General features: G+C 44.8%; 1 protein-coding gene across 2 annotated transcripts in view; it reads left to right on the top strand.

Moving 5' to 3' along the window:
• The first annotated feature begins 1,509 nt into the window (after positions 1 to 1,509).
• The window catches only part of LOC135902233 (gastrula zinc finger protein XlCGF7.1-like), a 42,425-nt gene continuing 25,371 nt past the window's right edge, over positions 1,510 to 18,563 (top strand). The window contains exons 1-3 of one of the 2 annotated variants that reach the window (XM_065432203.1): positions 1,671 to 1,781; positions 2,185 to 2,380; positions 15,702 to 15,825. In XM_065432203.1, coding sequence (XP_065288275.1) covers positions 15,770 to 15,825 — 56 coding nt within the window. In that variant the 5' untranslated portion in view covers positions 1,671 to 1,781; positions 2,185 to 2,380; positions 15,702 to 15,769. Of the gene's footprint in view, positions 1,630 to 1,670; positions 1,782 to 2,184; positions 2,381 to 15,701; positions 15,826 to 18,563 lie in introns of those variants that run through there. The other variant, XM_065432202.1, reaches the window with a different exon arrangement.

The following is an 18,563-nucleotide window of genomic DNA, read 5'->3' as shown; positions in this document are numbered from 1 at the left end:
AATAATATAATGTACCAACATGCATTAGGAATTACGTCAGGATCTCCAAATTTATTAAATTTGCAGACATACTTCTATATTTTAACAATATTATTAAGGCATACAAATTTAAAAAAGAAATGCCACTACGTTAGTGTTTGCCACAGCAAATGATTTCCTAGGGGTGCATGTACAATGGTCCCCAATTGAATATTGTACAACTAAAGCTCTACCACATGTGTTTGACCCCTGTTGATTGCAAGCCGCACAAGCCTGCTCCCTTAGTGAGTGAAACTCAGTGAAAGAAACTTGGCCTTCTTTGAAAATGAAACACACAAAGGTAGAGAGGTTTTGGTATCGCCTGTACAGTGAAAGATCCACTCAAGATCCAGGTGCTGTACCGTATCTTCAGAAGATAAAGCATTTATCTAAACACGAGCACAGGGTGTAAATGATCGCACTCCGATGCATGTGATACATAATGACAATCACCACGAAAGCCTATCGCATTACTATTACTTCCACAGGTAATTTTCATGGCTGCTATGGAATGGCTGTCTCACTGCACCACAATCTATAGCAACTAATACACTGGGCATTTCAAATGGTTCATGAAAGCGGGTTGGGCCCTGGCCAGACTGAAGCAGCGGCACTCGAGAGACACTTTTCAACGCCCAGCCTCGTGTGAGTCACTTGACACTCGTTACAGACACTTGCCGACATTGCCTTCAGGCGGGAACAGGCCTTTCTGTTAGATTCACGTTTCACGTCCAGGCTTTCGCTACTAGGCTTCTGCGTGCTTAAGGCGACGCGAAATGTTTGAATGCACTTTGCTCATCGACAAAAGGCGCCCTTACTTTGCACAGCGATTTGGAAATGTGTATGCACCCTACATCGACGTCAATGCCGACGCGCACCACTTCTGCGTTTTCGAGCTCGAGAGCAGTGTGTCGACGTGGTGTCCAAGGCCAAACAGACATCCGACTTTGCCAGAAGGCGTACACACAACTTAAAGAATCGCTACATACGACACACCCTGCAATATGCATGATCCGTGTCGGCACCATATGCAGTCGGCGCTGTGCTACCACGACTCTTCGAAACCGACAGTCCAAATGAGGCGACATGTCGTGCTGTTTTGTGGATGCAGCACAGTTCGTTCGAAGCTTCTGTAGCTTCGTAACGGCAACGTTATTCGTACTCGCCGATATTACACAGTGATTCAATACTACAGTACACACCACACAGCCACAAGGAATCGCAACGGTCCTCCCATTGCGTGCACGCGTGTGTAGGCGTCGACAGTCATTTTCGATTTTAAAACGCAGCACAAAATATATGCTTTATTTATTTAGGCGTAGTGTATTTAACAACAAAACGATAACGTTAGCATTTCATGTATTTTTTACTAAGTGTTCTTTTTGTGACGTCATCATGCGTGGCAGCAGCGGACTCCACTTGGGGTCGTCTGCTGCCACGTGCGTGCACCCAGCGCCGGCCAAAAGTTTTCCATCCTCCAACTACCCGAACGTCTACGTTTACCTATGACGTCACGTCCGCTATAGCCCATGATGTCACATCCGTCATTTGCATGGCGTCTGTCTTTTTGGACTGGTGCCACTGCAACACGGTCCGTGTTCCACTTACAGCGTGAGTAATTTATATTTCCACTCTATATGGGTGTAATAAAACTTGAGGCTTTCAGCTGTTTGAGGCGTTACCGCTACGCATCTTGCGCGCATATTTTGCCTCGTGGCCCCATCAAATTGCAGCCGGCCTGTGCAATGAGCCAGGTGCTCCATGTGAGTGATATTGCCTCCGTCTGGACCGTCAGTGCGCGCACAGAACCATTCACTAGTCTGGTTCAGGGAAGTATGCGCAAAAGAACGAGAACGTAAAAAAATACACTGGCATGTTAGAAGTGCTCAGCCTTTCCATTTGTGGCTTTCAGGGGCAAAATTAATGCATCTTCGGCAACCTTCGTATTTACCAACCTGCCGAAGCAATTCCGATTTCATTAACACTCTCGCGTTGGCAATTAAGGAAAGGCCCATATCCCGAATTTTCTCTCGGTTACGTGTCTCGTGTTTTACAGTAATTTTTATTTCATGTTTTGTTTAGCATAGCCAGATATCAGAAAGTGCCTTAATTCATTTTGGTCTGGCTGTTTGGAGAAAATTCAGAGGATGCTTGCTTTGGTTGCAGTGGTTTGGCGTTGATTCTCGGTCGTTCCAGTGCACCTTCTCAGGGCCGAGCAGCAAGACCACCAGCGGAAAGAGCGGCAAATCCTAACCAGCGCATTCAATGTTCCCAGCTGTGTCTGACAGCTCAACTTCTGGATGAATTGTCCGGCGGCGGTGATGCTGCTGTGCCAGACGTCTTTGAGCGAGCAATCATTGCGGTTACTTGAGCTTCCCCGCATGCTGCCCAGCTCTATGTGCAAGATGGGTGAAGGACCCAGAACTAATGACTAACGGGGAATGCTCACCAACATTCAACACATTATAATTTGCTAGTGAAAAGGAATGCGACACGGGTGACGTTACCACATGCCCCCACCTTGTTCCGCGCGGCGATGGACCGCTAGCCTGTGTGGGCAAGGGCATTTAAGACCGAACCGGCCCATTGTTACATGAGAGAGTTGTCATCGGTCTGGTGCGCTTTTACCGCTATATTTTCGGCTATTTGTACGTATTGTATAAAGCTTTTCGTTTCCTCTTTCTCTGCTGCAAAAGTATGTCTCCCGTCCTCCATCCCAAAGTCGCAACAATAGCCCCTCCCCCCCCCAAAAAAAAAAGAAGAGTAAATAGTACATCCTGGTTCTGCACAGATTCAACCATGCCAATAGGGTGCTGATAAGGAACCCAAAAAGTACATTCCGTTTGAGTTCAGTTCAGGGGGAGTGGTGGGCACAAATGAGCGATTACACCAAAGGGATGCAAAGAATGTAATTAGCATAATTTGTTACGTTGCCTATGGGTTTGGACCAAGATAGAGTACCGAATTATTCGAAGATCACAGGGTCAGAGATTACATGTTAATGAGTATGATAGGACTGCTTGCCGTGAAAAGTAAGAGGGGATTTTTTTTGTGTTCGAAGACATCAACATTTGCTGCACCAAGCTTAAGTTAGTTGGAGGCCAGACAAGAGATGAAACATTGTTATTGTTACTAATTTTGTATAGATTCATCTGCTGGACTTCTATCAACACATATGGCCAGCTCTCTTACCATCGGCTTGGGTCTCTGACGCACCTTCCTATGGGTGTTCATTTTTGAAGACGTATGTATGGCCATATTTGGCGCTGATTTTCTGACCTACTTGGCCCTTAGTGTTGACCTTCGCGCTCATCAGTTCGTGGACACAACTAAGATGTCTATGTGCCTGTGACATCAACAAATAGAACGATACCATAGATACCATCATCTGCATTCACCTCAATTCTGTCAGACTTCCCAGCCATTACGAAACCTTCCAATCTTGAGCTGCCAGTAGGCCACAACATCATGCATCATGTTGTCACCCCAGGCCTCCCAGTGTTCTGCTGACCCAGATGCCTCGCTGGTGACTTCCTTGCCATTGCATAGAGAGAATTCGACCATATGCTGCAACTGGCTATCATTCATCGTTCGTTGAACAGTTGGTCTTCAGCTCTCCACATCGTAGCAAAGCATGACCCAAAGGATTGGCGCCCGTACAGCGACTATCATGCAGTCAACGCAAGCACCGTCCCTGATCGCTATCCAGTCCCTCCCATTCATCACTTTGCAGCCAACCTAGCTGGAACGGTAATATTCAGGAAGCTAGATTTAGTGAAAGCCTACCATCAAATCCTGGTCAAGCCAGCAGACATCTCAGAAACTGCAAGTGCGACACCATTCGAGCTTTTCGAGTACGTTTACATGCCGTTTGGGCTGACAAACGCTGCTCAGACGTTCCACAGGTTTATCAATGAGGTAACCAGAGGATCCCCTTTCATCTTTGCATACCTCGAGGACCTCCTGGTGGTTAGTATTATCCTCGAGCTGCATAGCAACCATTTGTGCCTGCTATTTCCTCAGCTCCAGGAACACACAGTCTTCTCATCAACCCCGCAAAGTGCGTCTTTGGCGCCCACGACATTAAGCTTCTCGCACACCGTGTGACACCCAAAGGAATCAGACCATTGGAAACGAAAGTTCAATCTTTGCGGAAGTTCCTTCACGCAACGTCACTGCAAAAGTTCCGTGAGTTTCTTGGGTTAACTTCCACTGCCATTTTTTTCCCAACATCGCTCGAATTATTATACCACTGACTGAGCTTCTCAAGACCACTAAAAGTCCGTCCGCTCCACTGTCCTGGACGTCTGATAACAAAGCCCTTCCAAGCTGCCAAAAACATATTGGCAGATACCACCCTGCTGGTGCATTCCCCACTAGTTGCAGCAATGCGTCTTATCACTGATGCATCTAGTGCAGCTGTCAGCACCATTTTACAACTGTTCCAGTGCAATGCCTGGTGCCCAGAAGTTTTTCCCCCAGAAGCTGATGCCTGCAGAAACGCGCTACAGGACGTTCGGTCACAAGCTGCTTGCGGTATACTTGGGAGTTCAGCATTTCGGACACCTGCTAGAAGGAACAAGCTTTCACGTCCTCACAGATCACAAGCCTTTGACGTTCACTTTTTTACGGTAATGAGAACACTTGAACAGTGAAACCTTGTTAAACCGAAGTTGGCAGGAGCTCGGGAAAAGTATGTACTAAACGGTAGTACTGCTGAACCGAAATAACGTGAGATCGACCACTTACCTGTCAAAAATGGAACTCAGAGTGAGTTTGATGAAAGGGCAAGAACATACAGTATTTATTCACTTCGTGAGACAAAAGTCTTATTTTTGTTTCATGCCATGGTGGCCTAGCAGCGAAGACAGCAGTCACAACCTCAAAGCTGCGAGCCAGCTTTTCAGCCAGCCCCCTCTTCTCGGCAAACACTTGCATAGCAGATTGCTCATTTGTGTTGCATATTCTTTGTACATGGGCGAGGTAGCACTGTTGAAGTCACGGACCACCTTTTTCTTTGCTGGGTGCTGCTCTTGTCTCGACAATTGCATTCATGAGGGTGACATAACGCATAGCTTCTGCCACTGTCGGGCCTGAATTGCTCGTGCTGTTGCTTTCCGTGTTGTCCTCATCACTGTCGTTAAGTGACGCTTTGGCAACAACAGAGGCAACAATGGCGAAAAGTCGGAACCCCGTAGCCAACATCTTTTTGCTGTCACAGCAGCGCTGCCGAGCAACTTCTTTGCATTCCAAATTCCACACACGGTAGTCAAGGGTAGATCCCTGTTGCGTGCCAGTGCCGATTTCTTCATGCCACGTTGTATAGTAGAACAATGTTCTTTTTTTTTATCTGAGCTTTGGCATGGCGCGAGTCCTGGCTTGCACGGCGCCGCAACCACGGCCACAATGCTCTTTGGCACAGCGCCAAAATAATGTTTATGTGGCATAGAGCACTTGGAGGCCGTTCCGGTCTCTGAGGCTTGTTCTGCCACGCTACCCAATGGGAATGATGTACTGCTGTAAGTGCGTAACAAAAAGTGGAAACACTACGTGCTAGCCGATACGTACGCAATAAGATGGTACGGTTTATGCAGATACAAAACACATTATGTTCAGTGGCTGCTGAGTCAGACACTTCACTTTACTACTTCTAAAACAGAACTATTGTTTAAGCAGGTATGGTTTAACAAGGTTTTACTGTACCGCACGAGAGATATGGCACCTCAATTTCATCTCCAAGTTCACCGTAGACAGATACATTGAAGGCCCAGTCAACTCAGCCGCAGATGCCTTCTCCAATATCTACGCAATATCGATGCCCACATTTGATGTCGAAGAAATTGCCCACGGCACAGCATTCAGATGTCAAGGTTCAGGACCTCTGGTCCTCTAGTACGTCATTAGCGTTGTCCAACATGCCCTTTCCATTTTCTTCAGGCACTATCACTTGCGACATGTCAAGGGGTCGAACATGCCCATTCGTTCCATTCCGACTCCACCATCACGTATTTGGCAAGCTACACGGCGCAAGTCATCCCGGAGTTCGTGCCACCTACCGTCTAATTACTTCCCGCTTTGTGCGACTGAGTGTGAACTGTGACTTGCGCCGCTGCGTTTGCGAATTCCTTTACTGTCAACGCTCCAAGACAACACGACACATGAAGTCGCCAATTCATTCCTTTCATCCACCTGAAGCCTAGTTCGATCACGTTTACATTGATGTTGTTGGCCGATGCTACGTACTCGCTTGTGTAGACCATTATAACCGCTGGCCTTAAACGTTTCTTCTCACTGGCATAACGGCACTTACAGTGGCTTCTGCATTTGTCATTGGTTGGATCTCGCGCTTCAGGTGCCCCAGTGTTGTTACGACCAATCACGGCCGGCAGTTCAAATGGGATCTCTTCCGTGAACTCGTGCCTGCTTGGCGTCCATGATATCCATACTGCCACGTATCGCCAATCGGCAAATAGAATGGTTGGACGCCTTCACCGCCAACTCAAAGCTGCCTTGATGGCCCATCAGGCTCGCTCTTCTACCTGCCTATCGTCCTGCTAGGCGTGCCCTGCTCTTTCAAGGAAGGCCTTCACTGCACAGCTGCGGAACTGGTCTATGGCACAATGCCACAGTTACCAAGTGAACTTTTCGCACCAGCTAGTGTTGCCATGCCCGATCCAGGCAGCTATGTTCAGCGGCTCCACTTAGCGTATACACGCTTGCGTCCTTCGCCTAGTAGGACTGCATCCTAAAGTAATGGTTTTGTCAGCAAAGTGGCACGAAGGCATCCAACCATCTTTTACGTTACCCTATAACGGCCGTTTCAAGGTACTCGAGGGGACAGAAAAGACTGTTACCATTGACCTCAACAGACGTGAAGAAGTCGTGGGGATAAACAGAGTCAAACCAGCCTACCTAGCAACTTCGCCATCATTATTCACTCTCAGTGACTTTGCAACCGCTGAAACGATGGATCTGCCGGATCACCTGGCATCAAAGGCTTTTTCTTAGGCGCCGCTGTAGTGCTGCTCTTCTCCTAAAAGGGGGGGTGCTCCCTAGCAGCCGTTGTCATCTTCCTTGGCCGCCTTTAAAAAAGGCACGTTCCAGCACATTTGTCTCGTGCCTCATGCCGCGAGCTGCAGGTAAAAAAAAAAAAGAGTTGAATAAAAATAGAGCTTCTGCACCTGCCATCAATCTGAGCAGTTCTCGGGCCTTTCGCTCACTGATTCTTGCATTGTTGTAGTGAATATAACCTCGGTCCAAGATCACCTGAATCAGAACTTCACACTGGCCTAGTTGGTGTTTACTGCATATCATATTGACCGCATATAAAGACGGGGACAGCGGGAGAGAACACATACTGTACGTGCTGTTTATGTGTTCTTACCCTCTGTCCCCGTCTTTATTTGCGGTCAATATGATATGAAGATCACCTGAATGTTTCCTGTACACTTTTTGTTTTAAAGAATGGAATACAGTAAAACCCCGTTAATGCGTAGTTGGCAAGGATCAAATAAGCACTAAGCGTTGTACTTATTAACGAACAATGTAAGATGAGCAACTATAGACTTACTGGCCAATAAAATATGTGAATTCTCACTCGAATGCACACGTAGACAAGATTTATTTGCGGGCAGGCAGCAAAAAAATTTAATTTTTACTTGCCATCCCAGCAGCCCTACAGTGAAGGTGGCAGGTCCCACTTCTGTGCGAGCACCCGTGGCATCAATGCACTCGCCACGTCGGAAGGGCCATCACCCACGTCGTCATCCATGACAACGATGGGGAAGGGCTAAAAGCTATGGAAGCAGGAAACACATCGTGACTATCATGTTTCGACGTCACTATTGATGGCAACAGCAGTCTGGGAAAGGTCCATGCGCCGCAGTTTCACCATCTATGGTCTGTGCGCACAACATTTCACCGATTCCTAGCTTGTACATGCCGAAAAATGAACTGAACACTACACACTTACCATTCGGCTTGTGTTAAATGACTGTGGCTTAAGGGGTCAGCATTAGGGTCAATGACGACAGGGCGGGAGATTTGTTACAACTGTATTTAAACTGGGATTACTTTTTAAATGAGTACGTTTAAACGAGGATTTACTGCAACCATGTCATACCTTATGTCCTTCCATTGTAAGTCATGGGCACAAGGTCAGCTTTCGTAAGCAGGTAATGTGTTTATTGGAAGCAGGTTTTCCTCTTGTTGCAATAGCTACTGTCTTGTAATGCTCAGGGGACTACATGTCCCACTTTATACATGGTTGCAAAAAGTACAGAGAATAAGAAGAGTCATACCTTTCATACAATATCTGTCGTATATACTTAAGTTAGTTATTAGTTATCTTCCCTCCTCATTACATGTCCTGCCCATGCCCATTTCTTTTTCTTGACTTCAACTATGACGTCACAAACTCGCGTTTGTTCCCTCACCCAATCTGCCCTTTTCTTATCCCTTAACGTTACACCTATCATTCTTCTTTCCATAGCTCGTTGCGTCGTCCTCAATTTGAGTAGAACCAATTGTACTCGTCTAATTGTTCACAAAATCCTCCCATGACGTCACACCATTCTGCCGGACTCGGCCTACAATATTGCACAATCGCCCCCGCACAAGGCATAACCACGTTGCAATGTGGGAACCTGATGTTGACTCCTTTCTCATGGAAGACGTTGGCCCCTTGCATCAAATAGTTGGCTCTGCGTGACTGTCAGCTTGAAGGGAGCTTCTTCGTTGACCCTTCACAGGCTATGTCGGGCCTCATCATCTAGGCGATGCTGATGGGATGTATTGTGCGCTTAACAAAGCTGATTCGTTGCTGCAAAGCAGTGGAAGCTTGAAAGTTGCTGCACCCGCTCGCCGATGGTAACAAGGCTAACTCGGTAGAGTTCACATGGTGTACTGTGAAGAACAAACTAACATTTTACTTGCTGCCATGTTTTAGCGGCTAGCAGTGTTGCACTGCTAAGCACAAGGTCAAGATCAAATTCAGCAGTGGCGGCTATTCGATGGAGACAAATTGCAGAAATGGCCATGTCCTGTGCATGGGGGGCACGTTAAAGATGGTCACAATTAATCAGGAGTCCCCCACTAAGGCACGCGTCACAACCAAGTCGTGGTTTTGGCACCTGAAACCCCCAGAATTCAATTCAAGCTAGCATTTTCATATAGCAGGCACGTACCCAGGATATTTTTCCGGGGGGGGGGGGGGGGGGGGGGCCAACCCAAGGTAACTTTTCTATGCAAATGAGGGGGGGGGTACCTTTACTAGTACAAATGTCAATAACGCCCACCATTCGCCATAAAAACGTGTAAAGCCACAAAAAAGAAATGAAATAAGGTGTACTTAAGGGTGCGCCTGTGCGATACGCCTCTCCTTTACTTGCAAACAAAGAACCATGCCAAATGGACTCGCGCTGGAAAGAAGTGTAGGAACAACACTGCCAAGAACAAGTAAAGAAGAGAAACCGTAAAATAAAGATTACTTTAGTACAATAGAACTTCAAAACAGCAGTTGGAAACAAAGGCACACGGACCACGCGGAGTTGTATACTCCACCAGCCAATGACAGAAGCAAAAAATATAGTCGTCATGCAGCCTTTTCAACGTGACGTCGTACTTGATACCTCCGGAGCGCTTGCTGTTCTTCAAAAGTCTTTTCATCGGCGGAAACCATGAGGTGTGCAACAGACATGGACAAAATGTATCGAATCTGAGCATTTCACTTTGCAAAAGTCTGCTGTGCAGTTCATTTCACTGCTGAGCCCGTTTTACTCATGAAACTTCACTGCCAACTGGAGTGAAACTTCACAACAAATAGTTGTAGTGAAGCAAGCATGTTATTTCAGTTCAATAATGAATTAGGCATTCGCCATTCCACTATAATAGGCGACGAGAAAGGCATAAAATTACGCGCTAATAATTTTATTTTTATAGTTACCGCCTTATTTGGGTAACAGAAGAGGTTTGAAGTACGAATTATTTGCAGCCTCGCGGAGGAACAGTGGCTGGCGGTTATGAGGGCGCGGGCAAGGCTTCATTGCAGACTTAAGAGGAAGATTTAGCTCGGGTGCTCCTATCTAAATACATGTAAAAGGAGATTTCGCTTTTTCTCAGCAACAACTGCACCAAATTTTACGAGGTTTGTTGCACTTAAAAGAAAAACTTAAACTCTAGGGACTGTTGGTTTCGAATTTTTGCTGTATGTTGTCAATATTTATTAAAAATTATCAAAATAGAAAATTTTTAGAAAGCGAGACTATCAAGTTTACAACTCTCTTTCGGCAACGAAAAATGATATCACAATTCTGTGAATTGCATCTAGTAGTACATTTGAAGCGGACAAAAGTGATATGTTACATATGAATCTCAAAAAAATTAGCAATATGGAAATACACCTTTTGCAGAACCCTTGTAAACAACGTAACAAATTCACATAAGATGTAAAACGATATATCGAATTTGTCCGCTTTGAATGGTCTAATCTATGCCGTTTACAGGACCGCGACATCTGTTCGTGATGCAGAGCTATGGATTTGTAAACGTTGTGCTTCTATTTTTTTCAAACTGTCGAATATATGGAAATATTTTTAACAACATTTTGGCACTAATTAGAAATCCCGCTTCAAGCAGTCACTAGAATTTAACTGTCTCTCTCAAATGCAACAAATTTTATTAAAATCGGTCCAGGGGTTATCTCAGACTAACGTTTTTGCTTTTTACGTGTATTTGAATAGGCCGCCTCAGAGTTGGGCCCGAGCTAAAGCTTCCTCTTAAATTGTACCCCACCATAGTAGCGCTTTTTGAATTATCTCTTGAAGAAATATACAGAAATATATATTTGCAGAACAATCACAGTTCTTTTGGATCCCGCGTTTACTGCTCTGCTAAGTTAAGAGCCACAACCGACTCCTATTGTTATTTGGGAAGTTACGTAACAATGCGTGGCCGCCAGTCGCGTACAACCGCGTATGGCACAGGAAGCTGCGACTCTGCACGTATTGCGCCCACCGCGGAAGGTTAGAAAAACATCTACACAAGCACAGCGGCGAAGTGGCAACGTTAAGCGGCTCGAATGATAACTGTAGAAGCGTCATTCAGAACACAAGGAATAGTCCTCCACTTCCGACAACGTTTTCTCTACTCCCTTTTTAAATTAAAAAAAAATGTTGATCCATAAATATTTTCATAAACAACGGTTGCATTTGTTAATTTTCGCTTTTCCTTCCTGTTTGGCTGTTGCCTTGGTTCTCTCCCTTAGTACATCACTTCATTTCTCAAGTCCTTGCGACTTTTGTTTCCAGTTGGCAATTTTGCACAAAGAGAGCTGTACCATTAGGGAAAAACCGGACGAGTTAACAGGTGATGGTCATATTAATTTGCCTATAAGTTTCAAGATTATTACGGGGATTGATGATGGATGCTATCTCGCATTATTTTCCACCTTATCTAACCCACATCACGGGTATATGGTTCCGCGAATCTGTCCGCGTTGCGGCAAGCCGTCACTCGAGGAAATATTGAAACAAAAAGAAAAGTTTAACGCAATTGGCGTTTTCTCTGGCCGCAACTCGTTCCACGTGCATACGGACCAGCTGACCACGAACTGAATCCCTTTCCTGGTCCCTGGATCAGTCTACACGAAGAAAGTTTAACTTACGAAGCAACAACGATGGGCATGACCGTTGAATAGACGGTAACAACTGAATGCATCTCGAGTTAATCGCGCAGGCACCGAATTGATAAGGAAACTGGCCATCACATCCCAGGAGACGCCGATAACTACTGCCATCCAAAAGGAGTGAAAAAGGCAGCAAAATTTTGACCGCCGATTAACTGTCAAGTCTTAACATTGATTTGGCGGCGCATTCGGAATGTGTTTGAGAAATGGTGGCGTGGGCGGAGGGTATGCGTTTGAATTTCGTGGGGGGCCCGGGCCCCCCCGGGCCCCCCCGGGCCCCCCCTTGGGTACGTGCCTGTTATATAGAAGGGCTAGATCTTTTGAGGTGAGAAATGCAAGTGTTGCATCAACTGGTACTATTCTGATGCATTTTTTCATCTGTCCTGCTGACACAGCATGGAAATGGTGACGGAAACCTACTGGTTTCTGAACAAGCCTTGTTAACTGTCTGTGTGGTGCTGTAGATGGGTAAGTCATCAGCAAACATCAGGATCACCACACTTGCAAAATTATTGAAGCAGCCTAAATGTAGTCGGCCTGCAGTATAGGGGATAGTTTTCATTGGTATTGAATCGGTGCTGCACGTCTTGCTTATTCCTCTGTTTCTGTTTGTGTTCTGCAACATGTACATATTTCTCGTTTGTAATAAACATTCTCGGTTGTAAGTCTGCACTGGTTCATGTGCGCTCTTCCTTATATAACCTCGTGTCAATTTGTGCTGTGATATTTTGGATTTCAGGTAATGTTGGGATTGAATGCATAGATAGAACTGCATGGGGGCATGTTTTTCAATCAATAAATTTCTGTTGCTAGTTGCAGGTTCTCACACCGATGCCTCTATCACAACTGTCAAGTTCCACTTCCAAGCTTTGCCTGGTTCTGAGAATGCAGATAATCTTTTGATACAGCGGTTCTTTGTGCATTAACACTTCACCTTAATTAAGGTCACTTGAGCAGAGATTTCGTTCAAGGAACATATTGTAAAATTCCACAGTGGTGTTACATCAAAAAGAAGAAAGAACTTTCTGTTGAATGAACTCGGTGGGAAGCAAGTCTTAGCTTAACAGACTTACTTGTAACAAGGCAGCACCTGTAAAAAGGGCTGCAACCGAATTGGTGAAGTTGCCCATCAGGAAAGCCTTGGCCAAGGGGACTTGACTTCATCAGAGACCCTTGTCTGAACAATGGCATTGAATGCATGGCTGCACACAATTTGAGGAACACTAAATCACATCAGACTCATGTATAGTACTATTTTGAAACCATGCACTTCACAGTGAGTTGATTTGTGGAAAGGAGAACGAACGTCGTTCTTCCACTCGATACCCCAGCTGGTGCCACCCGTCTCTCACCTAGCGTCTTCCCATGGTATTGGGCAGAAGTATAGGTTTATGGGACAACATTATTTTTTCTTTACTGTCTCTTTAAAATGAAATGTAATCTTTAATTATGAACAGGGCATAAGGGGTCATTTGGAGCTGTATTTCAGCTGTGATAGATTACATTGTTTAGCATTGTTTTCTGAATAGAATTGAATTTTTATTCAACAATGAAGTGTACATCATAAACATATTCAGTCCATATGAGCCCTGTGACTTCTGTGTGGGACTGGGCAATGTCGGCAGAGGAATGCACTGATCCAGCAAAAAGAAAACGAAAAACAGCACTTGTATGCTTGTGCAATCAATAAAATTTAAAAATTCTTTAAATAAAATTTTTAAATAAAATTTAAAAACGCAGGCTGAATGGGAGTACCTGAAGTTCACACAGTTCGTCTAGGGTCACAAAAACGGTGTTTTCGCAATCTCGTTTGTCAGCTTCGATTTGCCAATATTGACTCTTCAGGTCTATGGACGAAAAATACCTGGTTCGCCGCATTCGATCAAATGAATCATCGATCGGCGGAAGCAGATGAATGTCTTCTTTGGTAGCTTGTGGTAGTCAACGCAGAACTGAAACGTTCCGTCTTTCTTTTTGACGAGTACTACCGACGACGACGAAGGGCTTTGGGACAGTTGTGCGATGTCATTGTCAGGCATTTCTTTGACTTGTGCATTAATGATGTGGTGCTCCTTCGCTGAAATGCAGTAAGGCAATTGTCGTATAGGACGAGAATCGTCATACAGGATTATTCAGTGTGTCATGATGGGCGTCTGGAATATAAATAACATGTGCAAGCAAGTGTAGGCGAACGCAGAAAACAAGAGCTAGACCCGGCTCAGGTGACAGTAAAAATTTGTGCCTAGAAATATGTAGACTACACCCAAGTTCTCAAGAATGTTTCCTTGTTACACAGTGCTGGATGGGCAGGCGTAGTACGTGGTTTATTGAAATAAGAGCGAATATTAAAACTGTGAGTTCTTTGGGCATGGTTTGTAAAAATCCGGGGAAGAACATAATGCTCTATTCTTCTTAAGGGGCGTGTTTTGATATTATGAATTTTAAAAGCAGTAGAAATGTAATTTCTTTCAACCACATTGGCAATATATTGTGGGCCAACATCAAGCATGTTGAAATGTTTCGTACTAGTCACGTAATTTTCACCGTGGTACTGCGTGCCATAAGATGAATGTGCTGCAATGTTATGAAGGATAGTGTTCAATGTTTTTAATTTGTAGAGAGAAGCTTGTCCATAAACGGTTAACCCATATCGCATAACCGATTCACCGAGACCTTTGTAAATCATGCATTTTGCAGACACATGACATACAGATTGCAAGACATAAAGATAGGCACAGACATGTCTTAGATATGCCCCAAGATGTATCATCCAGATACAAACTGAGGCATTTTACACTTGAGACTGGTTTTAGCTCAGTAATGTGGAAAGTTGGGCTAGTTAGTGATTGATCATCATGCCTTGCTGGTGAAGCAGCGCACGGACACGGTGAAGACACACAAGGCGACACTCGCTGTGTCGTCTTGTGTGTACGACACTCGCTGGGTCGTCTTGTGTGTCTCCTCTGTGTCCGTGCGCTGCTTCACCAGCAAGGTATGATGACTGGTTTTAGCACTGGCTGTGAACAAACATGGCATCTAGCACCGTGCAGAAAAAGAGGTTCAGGTGCTGTAATTGCTTTGAGTGGACTGTGAAAGCTTCACAAGTTTTAGATTTATTTTTGTATATTTGGTTCCATGGAAACCAAGCTAGGAGGCATTCCGTATCTTCTTGTAGAATGTGGACCCCTTCAATAAAGCTTGTACACAGTAATGCAATTACGGTATCATTGGCTTAAGGAAATACCTTCGATGTGAAAGGTATGGAGGCTAGGTCATTTGTGCACAAGTTAAACAGTAATGGTGCCCAGACTGACCCCCGGGGTACTCTGAATTTAGATGTAAGGATTCGCTATACTCACTGGCAATTATTATGCAATGTACTCTGTCATGAAAATAGTTTTCGAAAAATGTTACGTAAAGGCCTCTATATCTGATGCTTTCATGTTTGTAAATAGTATCTTGTGATCACTTGTGTGAAATGCTTTCTTTAGATCGACAAAACGGGTAAGTACTAGGTTACTCTTATCAATTTCACTGCATATCAGATAATTGAAGTCCTCGGGTAGATTTGTGTTACTGCGTCTTTTACAAAAGCCGTACTGAGCCATGCTAAACAGATTGTGTTTCATGCTGAATCACGCCATGCACAGGTGGACTATTTTTTCTATATGCATTCAATATAGTTGAGTATTGTGATTAGTCCATAGTTGTCATGAACCTTTCTAGAATTCTCTTGGTGTATTGGTCTTACCGTACTAGTTTTCATGCCCTTAGGATCTCACACGTAATGAGTGTTTCATTGATGACGTGAAGCAATATTTCTTTTATACTGTTGAAGTTTCTAACTAAATCTGATACCATCTGTTCTTGGCGATATTGACATGGCCATAACCCGCAATGCCTCCCATAATTCTGACTTGGTGACAGTCGGAAAATAAGTTGATTCGTCCAAAGAATGTGTTTTAAGCTAGGATTCATGTGTCGTGCCTTGTATTTGCAGGATGCTTATGGGCTCTACAAAGTGTCTGTTGAAGGTACGGGCCATGTCCCCGCTATTTACATTTGGGAATGCCTTTCCTGCACTGCAAGATCGATGATCTTTTTTCGCTGACCGACCTACAATGGTATTTACTAGGTTCCTAGTTTTCTTAATGTTACAACTGCAAGCAGAAAACTGATTTATCTCATATCGTTGTTTTCCAAGTTCAGCCTCGGCTGTAACCTAATCCCAAGTTGTCTGAATTCTTCTCTTGCAGCTTTATCATCCGGATAAATATCTGAACGATACGCTTTTTTGTGGCAAAGTTCAGTTATTTTCTTATCTATCCAGGGACTATTTGGATTTCTGCTTAAGTTTCTTTGCACCTTAGAATAAATTACGCCGAATTTTCCTACAATTGTACACTTCGGAGTGGCTGTGGCCTAATAAAAAATTCCACTCAACATATTTTATTTCCTTATCTATCAGATCATTGTTCAAAATCGAGCTGTTCTCAGTGGAGTATTCTACTAGTGTATTAGTGCTGCCTGATAAGGCTACGAAATAATGATCCCTGATAATAATACACGATTGAATGCTTTCTGTGGATATTGTATCCACATGTGATGAATCATTGCTTGCTTCAGTTTCCTTACCAAGGGTCTCCTCTCTAGTGAAGCCTTTTATCTTGTTTTCCAAAACAAAACTTGCCAACAGAGTGAGATACAAGTCTGCACTTTCTTCTTCGGTACTACAGTCCATCCCGGATATATCGAATTATGGCCTATATCGAACAGTTAAAAAATCCCTTTGGGGATCCCATGCAAAAGTATAGCACTAATGTCCGCGTATATAGAACTCCCGTGCACTGGCATATCGATGTATTGAACTCCGTGCTGAGCTGTGCCCCGGCAAGGGCGCTTCTCCCATCGCATCCCACCCCCGCAAATGCACTTCTCCTCGCGATGTTCCCGCGATGTCACGTGCGCCGCCCTGCACTCTAGAGAAAAGAGCGTGAGAGTAAAAGGCACGTTACGAGGAGCACTTAGAGTGCGATTGGGTGTGAAGGGGTGGAGGGAGAAACCAGGCAGGCGCCCGTTTCTTGTGTTTTGGTTGGCTGACACCGCTGGCACAGCGAGACGAACGAGGTCAGTGCAGCTTGGGCTTGTGCTAGTGCAGAGACGTGGAGTGATGCGTCTTTCGATTCGCCTTGTTACTTTTATTCACGAGGCCAACGCGAAAGCTTGAGACTCGTGTGGGGCAGAGCGTTTTTCTTTCCGCTTTTGGCACGTGTTCCAGGGCCATGGCTGCGAAAAATCGCAAGAATTTGGATTTTTCAACAAAGGCGGACGTCATTCGACGGGTGGAGGCTGGCGAGAAAAGTAGAACTCAAGGTGGACCTCCTCGGAGCCATTCAAATGCTGGCTGGTGCTTGGAACGACGTGAAGAAAAGTGCAATTGTGAACTGCTTCTGCAAAGCAGGCTTTGTGGTAGCTGCAGATGACGAATATCTTGACAGTGAAGACAATGACGCTGGATGCCTGGACAGCGAATTTCGCGAGCTCTAGGCATTCCCAGGCGCCATCCCAGGCGGGGTTACAGCACGCGATTTTGTCAGCACTGACAACGGCATGCAAGCTGTAGCGCATTGCACTGATGCGGAGATTGTAGCTGACATCATGAGTGACGAGCATGCAGGCTCGAGCAGGGGCAAAGGTTCCGACAAAGAGGACCAACCACCATGCACTGCATCGGAACTTGCATCAGCTTTCAGTGTCATTTGCCGCTGTTGTGGCACAATGGAAGGAGCTGGCCTTTCTCATTTGGACACTGTCAGCAAGCTTGAGGACAGCGTAATGAACTTGATGGTGCAGAAGAAAAAGCAAGCAAAGGTCACAGATTTTTTTCTTCTGAAATAAAGTGCTCTGGTCATTGCGCTGTGCTTTTGTTTTTTTATGCGCCTTGGAGGCACAGATCGGTAAGTTCCCGTTAGTCACGACATCGGGAAACTGCCTTGAGATCTGTGGAGTTGTTAGAGAAGCTTTTGACATGCATATTTTATATTTCGAATTATCAATATATCGAACTATTTCGCGATCCCCTTCGAGTTCGATATATCCGGGATCGGCTGTATTTGACATGTCAGTGTTGAAACTGCCAGCTAGTTTAGGGCCTACAGAGAAGCAAATCCCTCATTACTAAAAGTTTAGGCTGTTGCTTCAAATTGGTTCAGTGTTTGCCTTCTGTCTCTTTTTAAACACGTGCAGCTTGGCATGCTTACCACGAATGTAGCACCTGTGAAGTAAGGCGCGGCTTCGGTGGATTCTTGACACAAACACACCTCATTGGGTGTGGTTGGTGGCCATGTCGTGGGTAATGTTCAGGCTAAGTTAAAGGAGTGCGGGATATGCATTGTGGGATATTGTTGAAAAATATGCAAATTGTGCTTTGGGGGCTGTGTCGAGCAGCCAGCGCTGTGCGTTCTCAGAACTGTCACACGTAAGCTTGGTAGGAATAGAATGGGTCTGCAGAAAAATTTAAATTGATTCAAAGGTACACGCACACACAGAAATACACCCGAGAAACTTTGAAATTTTGGCTGCTTTGGAGGAGCCATAGGAAATTACCAAATTTGTGCTGGCTGGGGTTCTTGATGTTTTCTGGAAAATTGAAATGTGTGCTGTTTGCAACTAGTAGGTGTGTTGAGATAAAGTTTCATAGAAGTAAAATATGCGTTTAGGGGAAAATGATCTAAGCATTTAAATGTTGTAGGAATGTTCTGTTGGAAATACAGTGAAACCTCGTTAAACCATAGTTGGCCGGAGCTCGAAAAAAGTACGTACTAAATCGTAGTACTGCTTAACTGAAATAGCATGAGATCGC

Source organism: Dermacentor albipictus, chromosome 6 (assembly GCF_038994185.2).
Source record: "Dermacentor albipictus isolate Rhodes 1998 colony chromosome 6, USDA_Dalb.pri_finalv2, whole genome shotgun sequence".
Taxonomy (NCBI): Eukaryota; Metazoa; Arthropoda; class Arachnida; order Ixodida; family Ixodidae; genus Dermacentor; species Dermacentor albipictus.
Note: the sequence above shows the minus strand (reverse complement) of the source record. Positions and strands in the feature narration are given on the sequence as shown.